Below are 23,439 nucleotides of genomic sequence, written 5' to 3'. Positions count from 1 at the left end.
TTTATCCTAGAAAAACGGTTACATAAATTTCTCACCTCTCAGAATAGTGTATTGGTGGCACAGGATCCCGGAATTGTAGTTAAAGAGATACAGGATCTAGTGTTAATGGACGATGAGATGGGAACTGTATTGGATTATAAAAGCTTATACCGTTCTATTAAAATCGAATCTTGCATGAAAGCACTTTTAGAATTCATGCTCAACAAGAACATGGATTTGGTACGTTACAATAATGAGGTGGGAGAACTGACTAGTCTCGTATGTTTTGAATCATGTTTCACCTTTAATGGACAGCCAGACAGCCAAAAAAGAGGATTTCCAATGGGAAGTCTGGTATCAGGAATATTATGTGAGCTGGTGGTGAGAAAACTAGAAAGAAGTGTTCTTTCTGATTTCAAGAAGGTTAATTAGTTAGTTTGTTTGTTTAGTTACGGCAACGCTACACTTGGGAGATCTGCCTGGGGGAGGGTGCATTCCAGGAGGTCATTTTAAGGGAAACAGACGTGGAGAAAGCCCGGAAAACTCCACGTGGTCAGCCCGTCCGAGTGAGGCGCGAACCCACGATCGAACTGCCAGTGTTCAGGGTACGAAGACTGCTTGGCCACTGGTGGGCCTAATTTCAAGAAGGATATAGTGTATTTTAAAAGATATGTAAACGATGTCTTTATACTATGGAGGAATGACTAAAAAATTGATGAGTTGATTGGTAAGATCAATAACAACGATGAGGGCTTCAAGTTGAAGATTGAACAGAAAGGTTCCTCAAGGATACATTTTTAGACATAGATATTGAATTCAAAGAAGGGCATTTGGTCACCAGTGTGTACGTCAAACCGACGCATAGCCCTCTTTACATTTCCATCACACTCGAATGATCCTTATTGATATAAACTGGCTGCCTTCCGAGCTCTCATTAGAAGGGCCATTCTGTATTGTAGTAGTGTAGCTGATAGACAGGAGATCAACAGAATATTACAGGTTGCCAGAACTCTAGGATACAGAGTGGATACGATAACAGGATTGATCAGAAGCTACAAAATAGGCACAGTAAAGGCTCCATGCGGCGATATCGGTAAAATCACAAAGTTCACATACGATAGAAGTACGAAAGCCATCATGACAGAAATTTCGGACTGCAAAATGTCCAAATTGATTTTGAAAGGAGCGAAGGGAGAACCTATATAAGATATTAAGAAATGACAAGGACAGCATTGATAAAGGAAAAGCGGGAGTGTACAGAATTCCTTACGAAAACATGGAATTAGGAATCAAGAAAAACTATATTGGTGTTACTACAAGAAATTTGGAAATCAGACTGAGGGAGCACAAATATAGTGTCAATAAGGGATCCAACGCCACAGTATTATCTCAGATGGTGCAGGTTGAGGACTCTGTAGTAAAATGGGAGGAAGCAGATATTGTTAAGTCCGTGCACTCCCCGACTTTGGCGATGAGCGCAGAAAAAATTTAAATTTATAAGGGCAAGCTGCAGGACACGTGCATTAATGCAAGGGACCATCTGCGTGGAAGTACTTGGTTAAAAAGCTTTTTAAGAGCTCATAACTTATGCCTTGATTTTTATTTTTACATTTGTTACATTTTTTCGTATATTATATACGATATTATTACATGTTATATAATATTATATCTGTTTGTAATATTATATCTGTATTGTATCTGTTTGTTTGTATAATATTATATATATATATATATATATATATATATATATATATATTCGAATACAAATATAATGAAACAAATACAAAATTAACGGAAGAATTATAACAATATACAGTGTATATATATATACTGTATATTGTTATAATTCTTCCGTTAATTTTGTATTTGTTTCATTGTATTTGTATTCGAATTTATATATTCTAATTTTAGATCATTATTTTTTTCTGAATTAACCTGAGGATGGCCAATCGATTTGGCCGAAAACGTTTATTTATTAAAACGTTAGTTACGTTTTAATAAATTTTTCTCAGCAACTTAAGGTGTTGTGGTATATTTTATTATTTGCAGAGCGAGTTTCGTTAAACTCAATTCCATTGAAGGCGAGCTTAACGACATTGGAACATCGCACGACAAAGTGGCGCGATTCGTGAGACATCCCTTTATCGCGCGCTCTCGTGCTACGAGATTATATTTCGAAACGAAGTTATGGACCTCCAATTTTTATTACATCTTTGGATTCCTCATCGCAATTAATGGAAAATGAAAAGGTTAATCAAAATCGATCGAACAGATTTTGAAAACGAACACAATTCTAAGTCACATAGAAGAAGCTTCGCTATCGCTCCGCATCAATTATGTAGGCTTTTAAAGCTTTGTAAAAGATATAACAGTATACAAAATACTCATAGTGTGTATGGAAAAGATGCTCATAAACGTCGGACATGTCAAATGCGGTATTGAAAGTTTCGTTCGGGAAATTTTGAACTAAAGGATACAAAACGTACGCAATCTGTTGACGAAGAGAAATTTCAAAAAGAAATTGTCAAAAATCGACGAATAACTCGTGAACTCATAACAAACCATGTCATCGACATATTGATTGTGTCCTGCATGCATTAAGTGGAAAAAAAAAAAAACTGAATCGAGTATAATTTTGTCTGACGAAGGTAGGCAGTTTTAAGGTTTCATTTTACTTTTAAATTCGTTACTCATTTTTATCATAGACTTTTTTTACGGATGACAAAATATTATTATTTGGTATTAACCGAAAATTTGTTCTAGCAGGTGGAGATTGTTCGGTCCAGTAGAGATACCACTATATTTGATTAACACAATTTTGATATACGCGGTAACATGGAGGGATATTAATTAATCGCGTTAATAAAAGTGTATATATATGGTAGAGTTATCAATGAAATGAACTTTTAATATAACTTTTGTTACCTTAATAGTACAAACATTTATAAAAAAACTACTTTCAAAATAAACACTTTATGCAGCTACCAACGAGCTAGAATATACTACATAGGCAGCAAGGCCATGTTAGAAGAAAATCGAATACACGTCCGCCATTTTCCTTTTAGTCAGGGAGCATGCCGTCTATTGTATAAAGACAACGAGCTAGAACATTCTAACTCGTGTAAAGGCGCGCAAAGGAAAGGGAGAGTTTTAAACGTTTCTAAACAAAACAAAATATTCTGTAGCAACAAATTAAATGCATTTCTAAATATTCTTAATTTTATTTTCCCGGCTGTTTTGTATACGTAACAAAGGAAAGCATTGGAATCGTGTCAAATTTAACAGTTTTTTATTTTTATTTTTTATTGTAAATCTCCACGTTTTGAGACCTCCTGAACCCAAAAAAGTCCAAAAATGGAAAAATTTCAGTGTATGTTTGTGTTGGCATCTATAAGAAATGAAATTTGGCATGATAGCTTGTGTGTAAGGAGTATTGATGCTATTAGATCTTTTGTGGTTAAAGGTTAAAGGGGTGGGGGGAGATAAAGGGTGTTGTGTCATATCTGGAGAGAGGTCAAACTTAATGAAAATTTTACTCATTATTAGCTTTTACCATTTTTTAAAAATAAAACTCATCACTGCCCTCAAAAATTAAGCTTTTCGTCATTTGATAATAATTAAAAATATAAAAAGTTATAAGTAAAGGTTTCTTTTTATAATAGTGAGACTAGTGGCATTTATCACGTCTTTCTTAATTATCTGTAATTAACAGAGACCAAGATTAAAATAGTTCGTTTTATTTCACCTATTTAACAAAGCATTTTGAATTGCTAATTTTCCAGTCCCTCTTCAGCTTCAGTGTCTAAGGTTGTTGTCTACAACATAACAAACAAAAGGTTAGATCATGTTAATATAATTTTGTTATCCAGAATGATAAATATAGTGCACAATTTGTACACATTCTAATGATGCATGATTCAGTTTCTACATATCAGTCTCTTTCACTTACTGGCAAGTTTTCTTTGTCTATTTTTGATGGACAAATGCAACACTTCTTCCATTTCCCAAAATTATTACCTCTTAGAAGGATTTTAACTTCAACAATGTGGTTCCTAACATGATAAAAGTCAAAATGTAGTTTTTCATTGTAAATATTTTCACAAACAAACTATAACTAAAAACACAAGAACCCTACTTATATTCTTCAAAAAAAAAAAAAAAAAAAAAAAAAAACAGTCCAAAAAATCAACAATGTACTGAGTATGGTACAGATCAGACTGACCTGAGTACACTATAAATAAACAATCATATGGCTGAGAGTACCTTTAAGACCTGGCTCATACTTAGATTATAATAAATATTGTTTTATTGAGGGTTAAGTACTACGCTTACCACTTTAAACTCCGATCTTACCTTCTTTATAATAATTAAATAAAATCCAGAAAACAGCTAAATTTGAGATGAAATAATCTAGTTTTGTATCACTTAACTAATTGCCTAAATCTCAACTCTTGGGGCAAACAAAACAATTTAAATTTAGATGAGAAAAATAGATTCTAAAGTGACAATCCTGTCCAACATATGATAGAGATTTTGATGTTTTGACTTAAAGTAAAATGGTGATTGATAGTATGATAGTACCCATCGTTGACATTAAGATCATTGTGTCTAAGATCACAGACACTTTATGCAGTATATCCTAGCTCGTTGGCAGTTACACACTTCTCTAAATGTTCATAGCACTCATTAAATTAGTCTTTCAGCCCATTTTGCATTATCTCCTGGAGTACAATTATCACATTTGTGACTTTTCAATACAGGTAATATGAAAAACACGAAAAATAAAGTGAGATTTTCATCTTTTTCTAATGGCCTTTATTGAAAGGTCACAAATTCAAATCAGCAAAGGTGGTAAAAAGTGCTGTGATGAGTGTACTCAGGAGGTAAAGCAGAATGGGCTAAAAGACTGTTTTAATGAGTGATTTGAACATTAACAAAAGTGTGTATGTGCATAAAGTGTTTATTTTGAAAGTAATCTTCTTTAAATGCTTGTACTGCTAAATAAAAGTTACATTAAAAGTTCATTTTATTTTTGACTACCCATATTCATATTTATTTTTGTTTTAAAAACAAAAATGTTTAAAATTATACAGAATACATATATCCTAGAACAGGGGTAGGCAACTTTTTTAAGTGTGCATGTCAAAACTACTAAATCTACGATGCAAAATTTTCTCAGATACCAACCGAATTTTGAATCTTTTCAAATAATCAAAAATTCTCTACAAAACATGAAAATATATAAAATGGTGGTTAAGGTGAAGAAATATCCCTCCACATCTGGTTGCCAGGTGAATAATGCAAAACAGAATGGGATAAAACTTGCAAGTCAGTATATTTCAGACATAGATATCTTGGAAGTAGGTTGTTTATATCATCTTATTATTTGTTACTACTGAAACAGTTGATAGTATTTGTTTCTTTAATGCATTTTTATTTCATATTTCTGTACTCAATAAAACTGCATTTTATTATGTTGAAATATACAGCTTAGCAAAGATTTTGGATATTTACTTTTTAATGGTGAGCCATGGGATGACCATCAGCAAAAATCATTGGCATACCACATTTGGCATGCATGCCAACAGCTGCCCAGTCTTGCCTTAGAAAATGGTACACTTTTGATAATATCATACTCTCACTATAAAGCAGACACCGTAATATCATACATACTCTAACAGCATTGGACTGGAAACAAATTTCAGCTTAGCAATATACACCAAATAGAGACTCATATTTGTCCAATATGGGTCCAATTATGGCAGTCTATAGTCCAAGTTGTGATCAGTTACTTTCAAATTAAGTTACAAAATGTACATTGTGGTGAGCTGAATGTAATTTTGCACAGGCTGTTCCAAGGCAGCTTACAGCCTAAATGACAATAAGAATATTTTAAATTTAATGCAATACACAGATAGACAATGTTTGTAATTTGTTTATGAATGTAATTTTCTTAAACGAATTATAACATACATTAAAATAAGAAATGTCCACCAAATAAAACAGCCCACCAGGAAGTAGGAAATTTCCCAGAGGGCCACTCCATCATTGTACTCTAATCTTCAAATAAATAGAAAGATGCATCATTAAAAAACCTGAGTAAAATTAATAGTATCATTCCAAATAATGCCACTGACTTCATAAATTATTTTTATAATTATTAGATTAAGATTATGAAAGCAAACTTCTTTTATTGTTGTCTTTTCAATATGTTTTCTGAATTCCAATAATAGCAAAGAGTAAAAAGATATTTTGGATAAGACAATAAATATTTATTGCTGTATTTACTAATTTTGTATAACAATACATTAACATAACTCAGATACATCTAATTTAAAATATTTCTAATACAAATAAAAATGTTCAAATTTTCTTTCTTTATTAAGTCTTTTCACTCAAAAATATTCAAATTTTAAAATAAATTATTTGATATTTAGCAAATTTATCTCTAGTAATTAAAAAATACATTCATATTTGTATAAGAAAATGTAAATCATCTATAACATACAAAATTAAAGTACTTATTGTATTGATATAATAAATACTGACTTATTGAATTGTCTAATAAATATTTCTTATAATTAATGCATAATAAAAAATCTTTAATATACAATATTTTATATATTCAAGCTACATTTATACTATTTTAAAATTCTAACAATTTTTAAATAAATATTTTTCTTACATTTTCTATTTGATTTCTCACAACAGCAGCCAATTGATGAACATCTATAACAGTAACAGATTTAGAAGAATTTGCCATAATTTGGAGGAAAATACTCCTATAAACCAGGCTGTTCCATTACATCAATCACTTAAAATTTATTTACTGTACTGAAATAAAGATAAATAAAATTTAAATATACATATATTATTTATATTATTCAATTACGCAATATTGATGAAATATAAATAACATTTTGCTAAAATCAAAACTAAGCATTTTTCAAAATGCTTAGAGGATGCTTGCAAAAATTTTCTGAATGATATCCAAACAAATTAAATCATTTATTAAAGTAATAAAGTTAATCAGCTTATTTTTAATCACAAAAGGTTTCTAATCTCTCATAAGATATGCAATTCTTTCAAAAACTATTTACCTAAATATTTAAATTACCAGAAATAAAAGTAATCTGATATAGCCTAGTTGTTAAATAAGTTAGTTTCAGAACACTATAATTTATTATTCACCTAAAACTTTCTGTCAATGGAAGATAACAGTCAATATTCCTCAAAGGCTACATTTCAAAAAAATTGTCAATAGTTTTAGATTATATAGAAGAAACACTTACTAAATACTATACTTACTAAAGAGAATTAAAGTATTTTCAATAATTAATTACAAAACACTTGTAAGTAGAAATGTAATCACTACAAATTTCTGCAAAAGATTGATATTTTTCTTGTAGAATTGTTTCTGAAATAAAGATTGTATTTTTAACTGCACTCAGAATAAGTTAAAAACAGACAACAATCAATTTAATTATTGAAAAGAGATCATTCCTTCTAATGAAATCAAATTTTTCTTCTTCTCTACTTGCATTTGATAGCTGTATTTATTTTCCTCAGAGTAACTTTTTGATACCAATATGATAAGTCTTTTCCTATCATCTGGTGTGGTACACCAGAGAAAAACATTTTATCAAAACAAAAACTCCACTATCTTTAAAACTTATATTTCAACCTTCAAGAAGTTAGAGAAAATTTTTTCCTTTACATAAAAAAAAATAATTACTCATTCCATCTCATACAGAACCTATTTTCTCACAAATAAAATTATATATTTACATAACTCCTTAAGTCCGTATATTTATTTTCAATCACTTGTTTAACGTAGTGTGACTATACATTTTATGGGACAATTGTATTTACCATTTTTTCGACTAGAAACAAGTCGTAGAAACTTTAAAAATGGCATTCTCTAAGTAAACTTCATTATAAGTTTTTGTCATTTTATTTCGTGATCATTTGCATTTGATAGGTTATTCAAAAGTTCTGCATTCTCTAACAGAATTAAATTGTAATTTGGATTGAGTCTTACGTACGAGCTACTCTATACAATCCTGAAAAGTTATCCATTCATAATAAAGTGAAACAGGAACTTTTCTAATTTATAAAAGATCTGACTTTTGTATTGAAGTCTGAAATGTGTTTGTAATAACTGAAGATACGTCTGTCAAATCATCATGATTGAACTTGTGTTGTAGTATTTTAAATAGAGCTCTTCTCGGCTTTGCAAAAACACACAAAAGCAGCAAAGAGATCAGTATTACAAATGATAATACAATAACAAAGATTTATTGATAAAAAATTATTTATGAGTTTTGCAATTTAAACAACAATAAAAGCAATGTTAAGATATTCTTTACCTTTACATCATTTTCATCACAAGAATGCACAAGATAGATTTTTGGAAAGGGGAAAACTTACTGAAACCAGAGTACAATTTACGTGTTGAGCACAAACAGAACAATATTAAATATATTATATGTGAAACTGAAATTTGTAGCAAATATTGTATGGATCCAAATAATAATCAAATATAATCATTTAATATAAAAAATTTTTATCCTTACTTTCATATTTATAATATTAATAAAATAAGAATGTGTGTTCAGACATTATCTAGAAAATTGTTAAAGTAATATAAACCTGAACATTTTTTTATTTTTCTTTCTAATTAATAAAGTTAAACACAATGAAGTAGTGACGATTATGAAATCATATGAAATCGATTATGAAATGGATAATCTAATCATTCCATTAACAAATATTGCACAAAACGTGAAATGTTTAACGGTTTTTGATAAAATAAATTAGTACACGTAACAAATAAATAAGATGTAATTTGTTTTCAAATTCTTCAAATTCTACCAGTGAATATTTTAGTGCAACTGATGTATTAAAAAAGTCCTTGAAAATAAATTCGCTGACAGGACCAAGTTACTTAAAAACATTTACATGTGTATTGTTAAGAATGTCAGTTTTTTATAAAGGCGATTTTAGATCTCAGGACTTGGATTAAAAATCGAAACCATGAAATATTAAGGAAAAATTTATCCGATGTCCATTAAAAATTCATGAAACTTTTTAGTTTCAGCAGTAGGTAGCATCATACTTTTACGAATTAAAAATACAGATTTCCCATTATCCGAAAGTAGAGCGTTCTTGGATGCCTCTTTGAGAGACAGAACGGTTCATGGTTGCAACTGGAGACCAGATCATAAATACAATAAACTACAGAAAGTGAATTTTAAAATAACACTTGCAAAAAATGCCACATAATGCACAAGATTATACAATATATCACATTAAGTTCCAACTCAAACTGACCTAATCAAATAACAAATACATCACATGAAAAGCTTGCATACAAACACAAACCTCTATACATCCAGGAATCATCTTACAAATTCATGCTTAAACGGTCATAAAAAACACAAAACATACATAAGAGTGTGCCATTTTAAGACAAAAAATAATCATAAAGAAAAAAGTAATCATATTAATTGGTAAAACAACAAAATCAGACATCAGACATAGCCGTTCCAAGCACTCTCATATGAAATACTAGCAAATGAGGCCCCGCGTTGCTCGGGCAAATGATTTGATGATTTGGTAAATATTGTACGTTTGGAAATTAAGTTATTACCAAAAACAAAAAATTGCACCTAAAATAGTACAGAAGCTGCTCTTCAGGTTAAGCCTTAATCCTCTCCCCCCGCAGGGGAGAATTTTGAAAAATCCCTTCTTAGTGTGCATTTTCATGTCACAAATTTCACCTCTTTAGGTTCAGCAGTTTTCTCTGAGTGATGATGAATCAATCAGTCAGTCAGGACATGTTAATTTTATATATATATATATACACTGAAAAGATTAGTAAATATTCAGACCTCACCCATGAAATAAAGCATCTATGATAAATGGATAGGGCCTCATTATGCCTGTGGTGTTTTCTTGCACAGATGTCATACCATATACACACACATACAAAAAGTCTTGAAACATTAGGGCTTCTCAACACATACATCATTACAGAATGCTGCTACACCAAACATGTCACATAATCAGGAAATTCTTAAATAGACACAAATAACAAACTAAAACTTTTGTTTTCTGAAGTTATGCTTTGATTTTGGTCTGAAATAGCACTAAGCACCGGTATAATGTATATGTCATCTAGAATACACCAGGGCACCACCACCACTAAAGTGTATATAATCCAAGCAACTTTTATGTACAAGAGAGCATAGCTAGATCACCTATAATCAGGGTCGGATTTTAGGCGATTGGAGCAATTGGTGCCAATCGGGCCCCGCGCCACGTCAAAATTTATATATTTAAAAATAGTACATGTTACAAAAATAAATATCTAGCTATATTATTATTAAAAATAAAACAACATATTTCAATATGTAAATTAACAGTTAATTAATTTTGTTATTTAAAGTTTGAGGGGCCCTGCAAAAAAAAAAATTCAATCGGGCCTCGCACCTAATGGATCCGGTGCTGCCTATAATAGGAACGGCTCTAATAAACTGTGGATGGCTTTATCGAAGATCTGGAGGTTATGAAGTATTCCAGGAAAAGAGAGTTCTGGGCCTACCCACAAAAAATTCTGAAATATAATATTATAAAATAATATACATACGAAACGGTGCAAAAATATTCAAAATTTAAACGTTCAAAATTACATATTTATTTTAAAAATACAAATAATTAAACAGAATTTCATCATTTGGAACAGCGGACAGGAGTGGCTTAAAATATGAGTGGCTAAACCACCCCTGGCCCCTTCTAGCTTTGGACCTGTATATTCTGTACATCAATTTTTGACAATAATTTTAAAATGATATACTGCAAAATTGATGATCTTAAGTCCTTGGAATAACAAACAATTTCCATTTTGCAAACAGTTCAGTTATTAGACTACTTTTTAAATTTAGATTTTTCCCCCTGTTAACATTGTAACCAGATTGTCTTTACTGGATTTTTATTTTATTTAGGCTTATATATATATATAGATATATAATTAAGCCTAAGCCTAAATAAAATAAAAATTCAATAAAGATATAATAATATATATATACTTCCAAACACTATAGAGACGGACTTTAGGAATTCGGTTAATGTTACCTATGGCTCCAAGATGGCGGCTCGTCTCTGATTCCAGCAAATAGAAGAAGGTAAACAGTGGGGACACACGTTCTAACCTAACCTATTCTAATAAATTACCATAATGATTACCAACAAAATCATTAGAATAGGTTAGGTTGGAACCAAAGGCGTCGCCGGGGGTAGAGGGGCAGCTGCCCTCCCCTAGAAATTCGAAAAAATGATTTAAATGCTAAGTTTTAATTAAAATAATCTTCTTAGGCTTATTGTAAGTTTAAAAAATGTTTTAATTAAGATATTTCTTTTCCGGTACATAGTAAATGATGATAACTTTATGAATCGTTTTATTATATCCTCAATTCATATCCTCTATCAATTTACATCATCTTGCCCCCCCTGGTCCATTGGCTGGCGTCGTCCTTGGTTAGAACGTGCGTCCCCACTGTTTCCTTGCTGAAATCAGACGAGCCGCCATCTTGGAACCATAGGTAACATTAACCAGAAATTCTATACTTAAAACTTGAAAAGTACAAAAGTACGGCAATTGGACCAATAAAATTTTAACACTTCTGAGAGACACAAATAAGTTGCCAAACTGTTTATTAAAGACGTTCAGAATCAGTATTACATCAAACGGTAAGAAAAAATTTTAAAATTAACTAATTTAAAAAAAATACCTTAAAATAGTTTTTATCGACGTATCGATAAATTAGCTAACACAATGAAAATTAAAATTTGAAAAATTCCATTTTATCAGATTTCGACAAATTTAAAGAAATTCGATTTTTAATCAGGTCGTAAGAACTCCGTTCTTTTCTTTCTTCTTTCTTTCGCTTGTTTGATATGTAAGAACTCCGTTTCAAAGACGAACAAATTTAAAGCACTCACTAGTAGCGGCCTCACGATTTAATCTTAGCGGGAGCTGAGTTGAACAGATAGAAAAAAAATTTTAATGTGAATTCAATAAAATTCCCACCTTATATGACTGCAAATTCACTAGTAGTCTAGAAATAGAAGACATGACACAATATAAATAAAAAATGAATTGGGAAAATATTTCTGGAAAATTTTCAAGAATATGTTTTCCCTCTTCTTTGGAGGGTGCCAGGGCTCCGTGGCCCCCTCTAGATGCGCCACTGAAGATATCAGATTACCATTATCAAATATTTCCGCTATTGCGTATGTTATTTTACGAATTTCTCTATCAGATCGAATTTTCGAATTGACGTACAGTATTTTAATCATGGTCGTATCGATGGTTGGCAGCTAGGTCGTTTGTTAAAATTTGATAGATTACTGACGTTAAGTTTTATTTGCTCATATTTTCTGAGGTGAGGTCGTTATACTGTGCATAAAAGCCAGAAATCAAATAAAAGTCCAAAGTGCACTCTTGCATTAACTAACAGGGTTGCAAATAAATAATATAAATTTAGAATAGAATTAAACAATTTATGCTTTATTATAACCATTTACTATAAGTTTCAGAAATTGTAATTAAAAATATTATCAATCAAAAATAGTATAGTTTTTCTATTTTTTTTAGTTGATTTTTCTTGCATTAAATGCAAAAGTAAATGCAAAAGTATTAGCAATTGTTAACAAAACGAAAAGCTATACAAATCATCACTGGTTAATCCGAAGATAATCTTTAAGCTATTTGGAGCAGTAAGATTTATTATTATTTACTATCAAAATTATTTAAAACTATAAGAACAGATTCAAATTTTGCAGCCTTCATAAAAACCCATTTTAAAAAATTATCTATTTCTGATTAATCAAAATATTCATATTTTTCGTATAAGTAATTAATAGCGAAATCATTCTCGATTAGCGATAATACCTCGTCTTAATTATTTATTATAGAAGAAACAAGATTTTAACTAATCTCTTATATATATTGAACATAAACGTACTCTTTTATATAATTATGAATCGTCCGACTGTATCTAGAAATCAATGCATAATTTACACATTTGAATTATTTACATGTAGAAGAAAACAAACAAACATAAAATACTGTTTTCGAAAGTCAAATAAATCAATGTATAAATTAAATTCAGTCATTTTTTCAACAATTTAGCAAAAGCAGACACGAAATCTCCTTAAATAATAGCTGCAATGTTACATGCTATTAGTGTTTTCCCTTTTTATTCAAATTTACAAACAAAAAATTAATTTGATTCTTAAATAATAATGAAAAAAATCGGGATTATTTTGTATTTATTTGCATTTAAAAGAGGAAAAAACAAATCTATTCGTTATAAATAAAAACAGCAGCTTGTTTATTAAAGTTTCAATCATGAAATTTTTCAAATTTCGTCAATACACAGAAAAGATTTTTAAATCATACGCAAATGTGAAACAAACACGCGATAATTAATCATATTAATATTTTAAACTTTAAAAACACGTGGACACATCTGTCAATTAGCTTCTAATAAATAAATTGATTATTATCATTTTTTTAACTCTAAATAAACGACGATTATAATTTTCAAACGAATCATTTATGCAAATCGACCAAATTAAATCCAATGCTATATCTGTACGAGTATATCGAACAATAGCAAATTTTTTGATTAAAGCGGTAAAATGACAAATTTCGTATATTTTACAAGTTTACCAGACTATATTTATAATGATGATTAATACGATTTTTAAGTCGACACTTATTTTTCTTAAAATGATTTAAATTCTGAATTTATTATAATGTATTACAGTAATTATAATAATTACTATAATTTATTTTCTTAATATGAAAGACAAAAATCCTAAAATCTGTGTAAAAACCAAATGCATTTAAATTAATATTTAAAAATAATAGTAATGGCAGGAATAGCGCTTTTTCCTTTACCACCAAATGCACTATTTACACTTTTTTTTTTTTTTTTTTTTGCTCGATCACATGCAGACAACAAAACAAAGGTTTGTCTATAATTAAAGGTAACAGCTCTTACCGAAAGTTTTCGTATAGATGACTCATCGAAATGTCTTTAGGTGAAACCTTTGTTTGATAGATCAACGATACAACGATCGTACACCAGAACGCAGCGTTAGAAAAGATGTTGGTGTTACGCATCTCGCAGACTGAATGATTTACTCGGAGGACGACAGAGGAAGCGCACGAGAAATAAATTCCATCACACAAAACGGGATTAGTCACTATCGGAATGTCCCGATGGATTTACTGAAGATTCTCTTCCCCATCATGATGACTCATCGGCCGCAGATCCCCTCTCCTCCCCCAAACTGTTTGCAGATAAAGAGCATCGGATAAGTAGTATTTCGATCCTAATTCGACTCATATAAAATTAACTAATTTATTTCTTCGATACGGAAAACTTTTATGCAATTTAAATAAAATAAACTAGTTCGTTATCGATTTAAAAAAAAAAAAAAAACATTAAATCAATAGCTAATTAAATAGGAATACAAACTAGAGACTTTTTCCGTACTATTTCAAACCATCCTTTCGATAAGAGTTAAAACAACATTTTAAAAAATCGCTAATAAAACTTCATTACGACATTAAGAGTTTAAGAACTTTTTCTTTCAAACGCTAAATGACTATTTCTATTACTAGACATAAAATTAAAATAATTATATTAAGTATATAATTGATACCTTTAATTATAAACTTAGTATTACCTTTAATTCTTCTTTCTCGAAATATTTTTGAAAATTACAAATCACACAAAAAATTGTATTTTAGACACTTCATGCGCAACATAAAAGAAATCAATAAACGATTTCAAAACATTTAAGAACGGATGTTTTTTAAACGTCTTAGAAAAGGTTTATGATTGTAATTACACTGACAATCTACACGAGCTTTCGATGCATTTAAAATAACCATTTGCATAATTTTTTAACGAAGATCTGCCAAGAAATTTAGTATAATAATAATTACAAGTTTAACATCTCGTTTTTATTAATTAAATCGAATGCAAATGAGACTACGGTCGATTGTCGTTAATTTCCTGCCGCGTATGAAAAGCTACTTCCTCATATCCCTGCTTATAACTAATCTGCAGCAATAACAGCTAGAAATTGATGACGGGGCGCGAAGAATAACTGCGGGGATGCAGGGTGGTTTGTGTCGTTTCCCTCAGTGTAAGCAATTTTGCATCCTCCTTTGTGCATCGCTATAGAGACTCTGCTGACGGTTAATCTCTAAATATCAAATCCTTATCGCCCTTTATTACGAAACAATTCCCCAAAAAACAAGCAAAATAACAAACGCAGTTTAAAGTAAATAATTGTTTAAAATTTCCAATTCGTTTTGAATTGTATGTATATATTAGTTCTGATAAAATGTGAAATAAAAATACTTCTCTCTCTTATGTAAATATTTATTTATATTTTATTTATACATATCTGTATATTTTTTTATTGGAAAATAATTTGCAAATATTTTCTCCAAAGCATTTATACTGAAACTAAGTTCTAAAATTTTAACGTTAATTTTTTCAACAAAATTTTTCACGAATCTCTGTGGTAATAAAATAAATTTTAGCAACGATCAATGTTGAGTTTGGAAATTAAATACATACGACATGACACAGAACCTTTTCTAACTGCTGTAAACGAGAAATTTGCACTCTATTTTTATGATAAAAGTATAAAACGGGAACATTACTATATTATTTGGCAATGAAATTATTATTATTATTATTTTCATTGCCAGAAGTTAGACCAAAAACTCAAGAAAAATTCATTTTACTTCATTTCAATTGATGTAATTTAATTATAATGGTAATCTATTATTTCAATGCTATGATTTTTCTTATAATAAATGTAATAATGTAAATTATCGACAAAACATACATAAATTGGCACTAAACAAACTCAACCAATACGGAGGCTTAACCACAGATTAACACCCAGAAGAGACACGGCTATAGCAAACACACTGCTCTCCACAACTAGCGCCATTCCTACGGCAGCTGCGGTAAAGTAATAAAATCGCTATTGATTATAAGGCTACTGGGATTTTTTAAATTCAAACTGTAATGATAAAAGACGAATAAAAAGACAATAATTAAAAAATGAAAGTTTATTAACTTAAAGAAATTAAATAGAAATAAAGTTTAACTTTTTTCTTTCCAAACTTTTGCACTTTCTTTTTCATTAAACGTTTTAACGATTTGAAAAGTTCTCAAATTACAAAATAATTCCAGACAATTTTTAAAAATTGTCTGGAATTATTTTGGCCCTATGCCTCCAATTTTTTGTGTGGTTTGTAATTCTCAAAAATATTTCGAGAAAGGAGAATTAAAGGTAATAGTTAAGCATATAATTAAAGATATTAATTATATACTCAATACGATTATTTTAATTTTATATCTAGTAATAGAAATAGTCATTTAGTGTTTGAAAAAAAAAGTTCTTAAATTCTTAATGAAGTTTTATTAGCGATTTTTTTTTTTAAATGTTGTTTTAACTCTTATCGAAAGGATGGTTTGAAATAGTACAGAAAAAGTTTCTAGCTTGTATCTCGTATTTAATTAGATATTGATTTATTGCTTTTTTTTTAAAATTGAGAACGAACTAGTTTATTTAATCTGGAACATCCTAGGGAGCCTCACAAGGGTAATGAGAAATATTAAAATTTTCATAATTTTACTTCCATTTTCATTTCAATGTGATAAAACAGGACATCTAGCAGATATTACTGAGTTAATGGTTTGCATCATAACTGTTTGTGGAAGCCTCTACAACTGAAGTCAAGTGAAGTTTTTTTTGAAGTATTTCTTCTTTTATATATTTTTTTAAAATAGACTGGTTTTCACTAAACAGTAATAAGTGTTGTGAGAGTGAAAGTAAAGAGGGCACACTGTCAACCAGCAGCAAGTGTGTGAGGAAGCATAAATATTGAAAATATGATGACAGTTATTTGGACTTTGGTTTTGTGTCAACAGAAGTCAATGGTGAAGAGAGGCCACAGTGTGTACTGTGTATGAAAGTTTTGGAACCAAAATGCATGCTACCAAATAAGTTTAAACACCACTTAGAAACCAATCATTCTAGCATGGTTATTAAATCTCATGACTACTTAACTAGAAAGTTAAACAGTTAAATCAAGAAACACTTAGTTTTTATAAGTAGGCATCAATACAAAGTAATGCTTTGTTAGCATCTTACAAGGCGGCACATAGAACTGCAAAATGTAAGAAGCCTCATACCATTGCAGAAAAATTCATTCTACTGGCTAATGTAGATATGATGAACATTATGATCAGTGAGTCTGCTGGGAAGCAGCTTTCAACTGCGAACTGATAGTGTTATTGAATAAAAACACATTGTCCAATAATACCATTAATCACAGAATACAAGCACATAGCAGAAGACCTCAATGATCAATTAATTGAAAAAATAAAAGGGAAGAAATTTGAGTTGCAGTTGGATAAGGCCACAGATAATAATAATGATAATGTTCACTTGATTTGCTATGTATGATTTATAGATAGTAATAATGCAAAAGACCTCTTTTGTAAAAGTATCACTGTTGGTGCTAAGGCTCAAGACTTGTTCAAGATCCTTGATACTTTTATATTCGAAAATAATTTGGAGTGGACTAAATGTGTTAGTGACTGTAATGATGGTGCTCTTTCTATGTCTGGCTGATATGGAAGATTGCAGGCACTCATTTAAAGCAAAGCCTATGATGCAATGTGGACCCATTGTGTTATTCTCAGGGAAGCACTGAGATATTTTGATGCAAGTCCTACCTTAGAACCAGGCCTTAGACTATGTAGTGAATGTAGTAAATTTTATAAAAACTCGGCTGTTGAAGGTAAGATTTTTCAAAAAACTATTAAATTACTGGCATTAAATGGATTCAAGATCCATTTAATGCCAGTGCTCCATCTGAATTTACTGCTGCAGAAAAAGAGAATCTTATTGAGTTGACAGGTTACTAATGACCATGATACTAATGACAGGACACTCATGTCAGACAAGTGTGGTGTGTTGCCAAGGGATTAATTAATGTCAGTCATCTCTAGTGTGTTGTAGTGCAATGATACAGTGTACAAGCACACACATAAATATCAAATATTAATTATTAGAGTTTTGCATTAAAATCATTTTGATATTTAAGTATTTTTCATATAAGAATATAGTGGGAATCATAGTTATAGTGCTTTTAGTATTGTGTATATCCAAAATTAAGAAATCGTAGAGCATTGGCTGAGAAAAGAATTTTGAAGAAAAATGTAACAAGTACTTGAAATGTTTCTATTGACAATAAGACCAAAAAGGCAGATACAAATGAAGGTACAAATCCAGGCATTACTGCTACTTAAAATATTGAAAAAAAAAAGTTTAACCCTTCACATTAATAACCAGTTTGAATTAAGTATTAATATTTGTTTTCCATTATTAATTTTTTTTTTGCATTATTTCAATAAATTATTTTTGGTGTTTCTAATTGCTCTTTTATCTATAATAATTAAAAATAGTAAAAATGTTGGGACCCCTGATCTAGAGCAATGTTCATGCAAATCTACATTATAAATGATGAACTTTTGTGCATACTTGTGGATAGGAAAAACATTAAGGAATATGAAATTATTACATGGACTTGTAAAATGGCTGTAAGAAATTAATTCCCATTTAACTGTTAACAAGCTAATTTTCTACAAAAATATTAACTCAATTTAATATTTTTTACTTACCATAGGAAATTGTCAAAAAACAATTGCATTAATAACTGTCATGTTTTTCCCAACATTTGAATATTTCTGAAATATACAAAAATATATAAGTATTTATTACAAGCAATTTAAAAATTCCAAAACTATCATATTAGTCATTAATCTGATATTTTTGTAAAAACTAAAAATTTCTCAAAATAAGATCACCTTATTAAAGACAAAATTTGTTTAATCTATTTAAACAAGTATTTTCCAGTCAACATTTACAAGCAGTCTGAAGTTTTTGAACATATCTTAATATACATATTTTCTTTTTTATCCAAGATAATTATATTTATTTATCTACACAATAGAGATAATGCCATAAGGCAAAGAAAACTTCCCTTATATATAACAGTAATAAAAGAATCCATTAAAACCAATAAAAACAACAATAAATTAAAGTAAAAGGATAAAATACAAATGGTATAAAAAAGATAAAATATAAAAGGATAAAAGAAATGATAAAAATTACATAAAATAATTTTAATCTGCCATTACTCAAAGATGAGCACTGCTTTCACTTTTGTTTTAAAATGCTTGTAACTTGGGCTTCTTGGAAGTTTTGTGGCCAAACTCTTGTCTATATTCCTTTCCAAGTATCCTCTTCAGCAAGATACTGGAATCGAAAATAATAGTTATTGCTACTGCTCTCAGAGCCGCCTTTGTTTCAGTCATGTAGGAGAAGTTAGCACAGTGTTCACCTGCAAGCAATCGTATGTCTTTTTTTCGCATTCAAAGTAGTACAATTCTAATTGTGAAGTGATATTGTACATACATACTAAACATGGAATGTCATGAAATGATTCTAAAATGGCCTGATGAGGACTAAAGAAGAAAATGCAGGCTTTTTCTCAGATAATGAGAAGTGAGGATCTGCATATGAAAATCATGGAAGTATTGAGAAAGAAGCCAGATCCTTCACAGGCAACATCAGTACAAAGAGAAAAGTGTGCATATTGCCCAGAACAGTAGAACAGGAAAACAGTATCAATGTGTGTAAAATGTACTGCACTAATCTGCAGATACCACATAAGAAGAATCTGCAAACAATGCCATTTTAAAAATCCATATCAAACAGATTCAAAACTTGAATGTAAATTATAATTAAGTTTAACAATAATTTCAGATGTCATGTTTCTGTTTTTATTGATCTGACAAGATATCGATTTTCTGTTTCTATAACCAAAATTATTTTTAATGTATTCTAACTGAAGTAAAGTAAATTAAACATTAGAATGTGTATTATTTATCAAGACAAATCATTAAGAATATGAAACTACATAGAGTGAGCATGGCACTCACCCTTGAGGAACAGTGTGACAAATCTGATCACAGAGAGGACTGAGTTAAAAAAGGCTTTTTGTACTAGGTAAGAATGAGTTTTAAAAAAATTGTAAATGCTACTAATGAGAAATTTTCATTAAGTCTGATCCACTTGAAATATGATATCATCCCCATGAATCTTCTTAAAACCTTATAACCGGCAAGGGTATGCTCAAAGTTTGTAAGCAAACTTTAAGCATACCCTTGCTGGTTATAAGGTTTCAAGAAGATTCATTGGTATTACCCCGGTGTGTGTAAACTGTTTGATACCATCCCCTCTCTCTCTCTCTCCCATTCCCATGATCTTTAACAATCCTAATTTAATATCATCAATACAACCACCAAAGCCGAATTATCGGGCTAGTAATGGGCTTTGTAACGGGTTAGTTGTTATTTATTTATATTTAATATCATCAATGCAAAATGTACAGAAATAACCCTGCAAGTTTCAGAATTTTTGGTTCACCAGCAAAATTCTGGTATATACCATATTCAAAATGCAAAGTATATACCACACATACACTTTTTATAGGAGTTTATGCAAAAAACTAAATGGAAGTCAAAATTTCACTGATCACCATACTTTCCCTATGTTATATTCCATAACAACCAGAAAATACAATTCCAGAGGTTTTCTATAAATTTCCTTATATTTCCTTATAAATGTAAAAACAGCTTCAGTGTTTTTAATATTTTAAATAGTTAAACAGAAAAATGAATGACAGCAATATTGAGGCAACTTGGGTGTTTACATAAACAAGACATTTATTAGGATGGTACACATAGAGAGATATTACTAGATAGGACAATACAATTATAATATTTAAAGACAAAACAATTGAAGCAAACAGTTTTGAGCTAAACGTCTAGGAATTTGTCATAATCTAGCTACATTTCCAGAATCAGTGTATAGAAGGTTGCATAATTTTGTTAATTAGAATATAAACTTTATAGAGAGAATTGCTGACTTTCCAAATTAGTTAAGGAGTAGCTGAAGACCAAATCAAGAGATAATCAATTATAGATTGAAAATTAATTTAAAAAAATGTGATCTAAGTATCTTTTGAAGAAATAGCCCTGCAGTGCTCCAGAACAGCAAAATGTTTAAGTATTTTTCTACATGGTGTTTAAAAGCAAGTTTATCATATTAAATAGCCAACAGATTGAACAAAAACAAGTAACTGTTATAATTAAATTATCACTATTCAACTTCATCCACAAACTCATCTAGAAGTCAAAAACTCAACTTTCATATGTTCTGAAGAGTATTTCCAGAAAGAATGTTTTAAAATCATAACTACATGAATTTGACACTAAAAATGGAGAGAACATTCCAGTGGTATCTTTAAAATGCAAAAGTTTCTGATTAATCTGTTTTACAACAAATATAAAATTTAATCATTAAATTTTATTGGGCTGTCCAATCTATTCAAAATACCTATTATACCATGAACTAAAGTTAGTATAGTGTATATTGGAAATTGCCCAATGTATCCTGCATTCTGATGTCCCAAAATTTGCATCCAATAAACATAGCAATAAGTGGCACAATGTAACTGATCTATATTGATGTTTTTGACAAATAGCATTAAGCCGGCCTTCAAGATTGTTACGTAAAATATAGCTCTGAAAAACTGAGTTATCCATAACCAAAAGTTCAATATAGTAGATAAGATCAGATAAATGAAATGGCTATCATATTGGAAGTGAGTAATACTAATCTTTGTCCTCAGTGAAATGTTGCAGCAGTTACTGTATAGGTCATCTGATATGAAGACATTCTAACTTGTATAAAAATGATCAAATCAACATATCTGTCAAAAAGGTAAAAATTATTTTATCATCATCATCTCGTTCAATTTGATTATATTATTATTTTTAATGTAATTACATGTATGGGAGCAACATGGACAGATAAATAGGCATGGCAACAGCACAAGTCAATGCCAAGCTAATAGAGAGGTTGAGGCCGAAGTTTTCAATGTGAAAATGTGTACGTCAGACGTTCAGTGCCACTTTCCTGTAAGCCTAGAAGTTTGACAATGGCATTTGAAATGTCGAACATGATTCCACTGACTTTCCAAACACCATTGTCAAACTTCTAGGCTTACAGGAAAGCGGCACTGAACGTCCGACGTACACATTTTTACATTGAAAACTTCGGCCTCAACCTCTCTATTAGCTTGGCATTGACTTGTGCTGTTGCCATGCCTATTTATCTGTCCATGTTGCTCCCATACATGCAATTACACATTTTCACATTGAAAACTTCAGCCTCAACCTCATTAATGACAGACCTAATTTAACAATTTTCAAAAAACTGAACAAACCAATGATAAAGTCACCACAAAATCCTTGAAATAATCAATTATTACATAAAAGATAAAAGTTACTTTATTGTATAAATTTATAGTTACTTTTGGCATGTAAAAAAACAGGAATTTACTGGATTGCAAATGAATTTTTATCAGCTCAAACGTAACATTGTAGATGTTCACAATTTCATTCAGGTGGAAATTATATATGATGTGGAAGATGAAAAAATAAAAATTTCACAAAGTCTTCCAAAAATATACATTATCCACCTGAATTCAAAGCAAGGAATGTCAGCAAACATCAGTCAGATTTCTGTGTCACTGAAAAGCAAGTATAGGTATGGCATATTTTTTAACGATAAAATGCAATAATTTACCCCAAATTTCTATAAAACTGTATAGGATAGAGTAGAATTAGTTTTCCAATTTACCAGAGACCAATATATTTCAGTCATATTATTGTATTATTATTTTCAGAAGCCTTAGTGGGTTATGTAAGTAGACAAACTTTGTATTTAAATCATATTTCTACAGTATATTTACATCTAATCATCATTACATGACTTTTTCAAAATGAAGTATTCATATCATGTTTTCTTTTGTGGAAACTTTAGGAACAGGTTGATGTTTGCTTGCAGACTGAGGCCACGACTCCACTAGCCGTAAAACAGCCGTAAAACCCCTCGCCATAAAAGCTTTTAATCACGTGACCTATTTGCGTTTGCGCTCGGATTGCAGTGGAGGTCCGGCTAGCGAAACTTTTTACGGCAACAGTACTATTACGGTGTATACGTGATATATCGATATAAAGACAATAATTATATTCTACGAGTTTTTTCTGTACTATAATTACAAATGTAGTAAAAGTAATATCTTTACTTTCATATATTGACTTTTATTATTATATTATTAAGATAATATACAGCACTTATAAGCTTAGCTTTTTTATTATATACTCCTCTAAATTGAAGGATTTTCCTTTGGCCGTTCATATCGTGTGTTTTAGG

General features: G+C 30.1%; 1 protein-coding gene across 3 annotated transcripts in view; it reads right to left on the bottom strand.

The window, feature by feature from the left end:
- LOC136972763 (dual specificity protein phosphatase 16-like) overlaps window positions 1-23,439 on the bottom strand; it is a 93,292-nt gene that overhangs the window by 55,742 nt on the left and 14,111 nt on the right. The window contains exons 2-3 of one of the 3 annotated variants that reach the window (XM_067267398.1): window positions 18,774-18,839; window positions 6,665-6,808 (exon numbers count right to left, since the gene is read on the bottom strand). In XM_067267398.1, the coding sequence (XP_067123499.1) occupies window positions 6,665-6,742 (78 nt within the window). In that variant the 5' untranslated portion in view covers window positions 6,743-6,808; window positions 18,774-18,839. Of the gene's footprint in view, window positions 1-6,664; window positions 6,814-14,051; window positions 14,474-18,773; window positions 18,840-23,439 lie in introns of those variants that run through there. The other 2 variants (XM_067267397.1, XM_067267400.1) reach the window with 2 other exon arrangements.

Source organism: Centruroides vittatus, unplaced genomic scaffold, assembly GCF_030686945.1.
Source record: "Centruroides vittatus isolate TY-2023 unplaced genomic scaffold, ASM3068694v2 contig_301, whole genome shotgun sequence".
Lineage (NCBI taxonomy): Eukaryota > Metazoa > Arthropoda > Arachnida > Scorpiones > Buthidae > Centruroides > Centruroides vittatus.
Note: the sequence above shows the minus strand (reverse complement) of the source record. Positions and strands in the feature narration are given on the sequence as shown.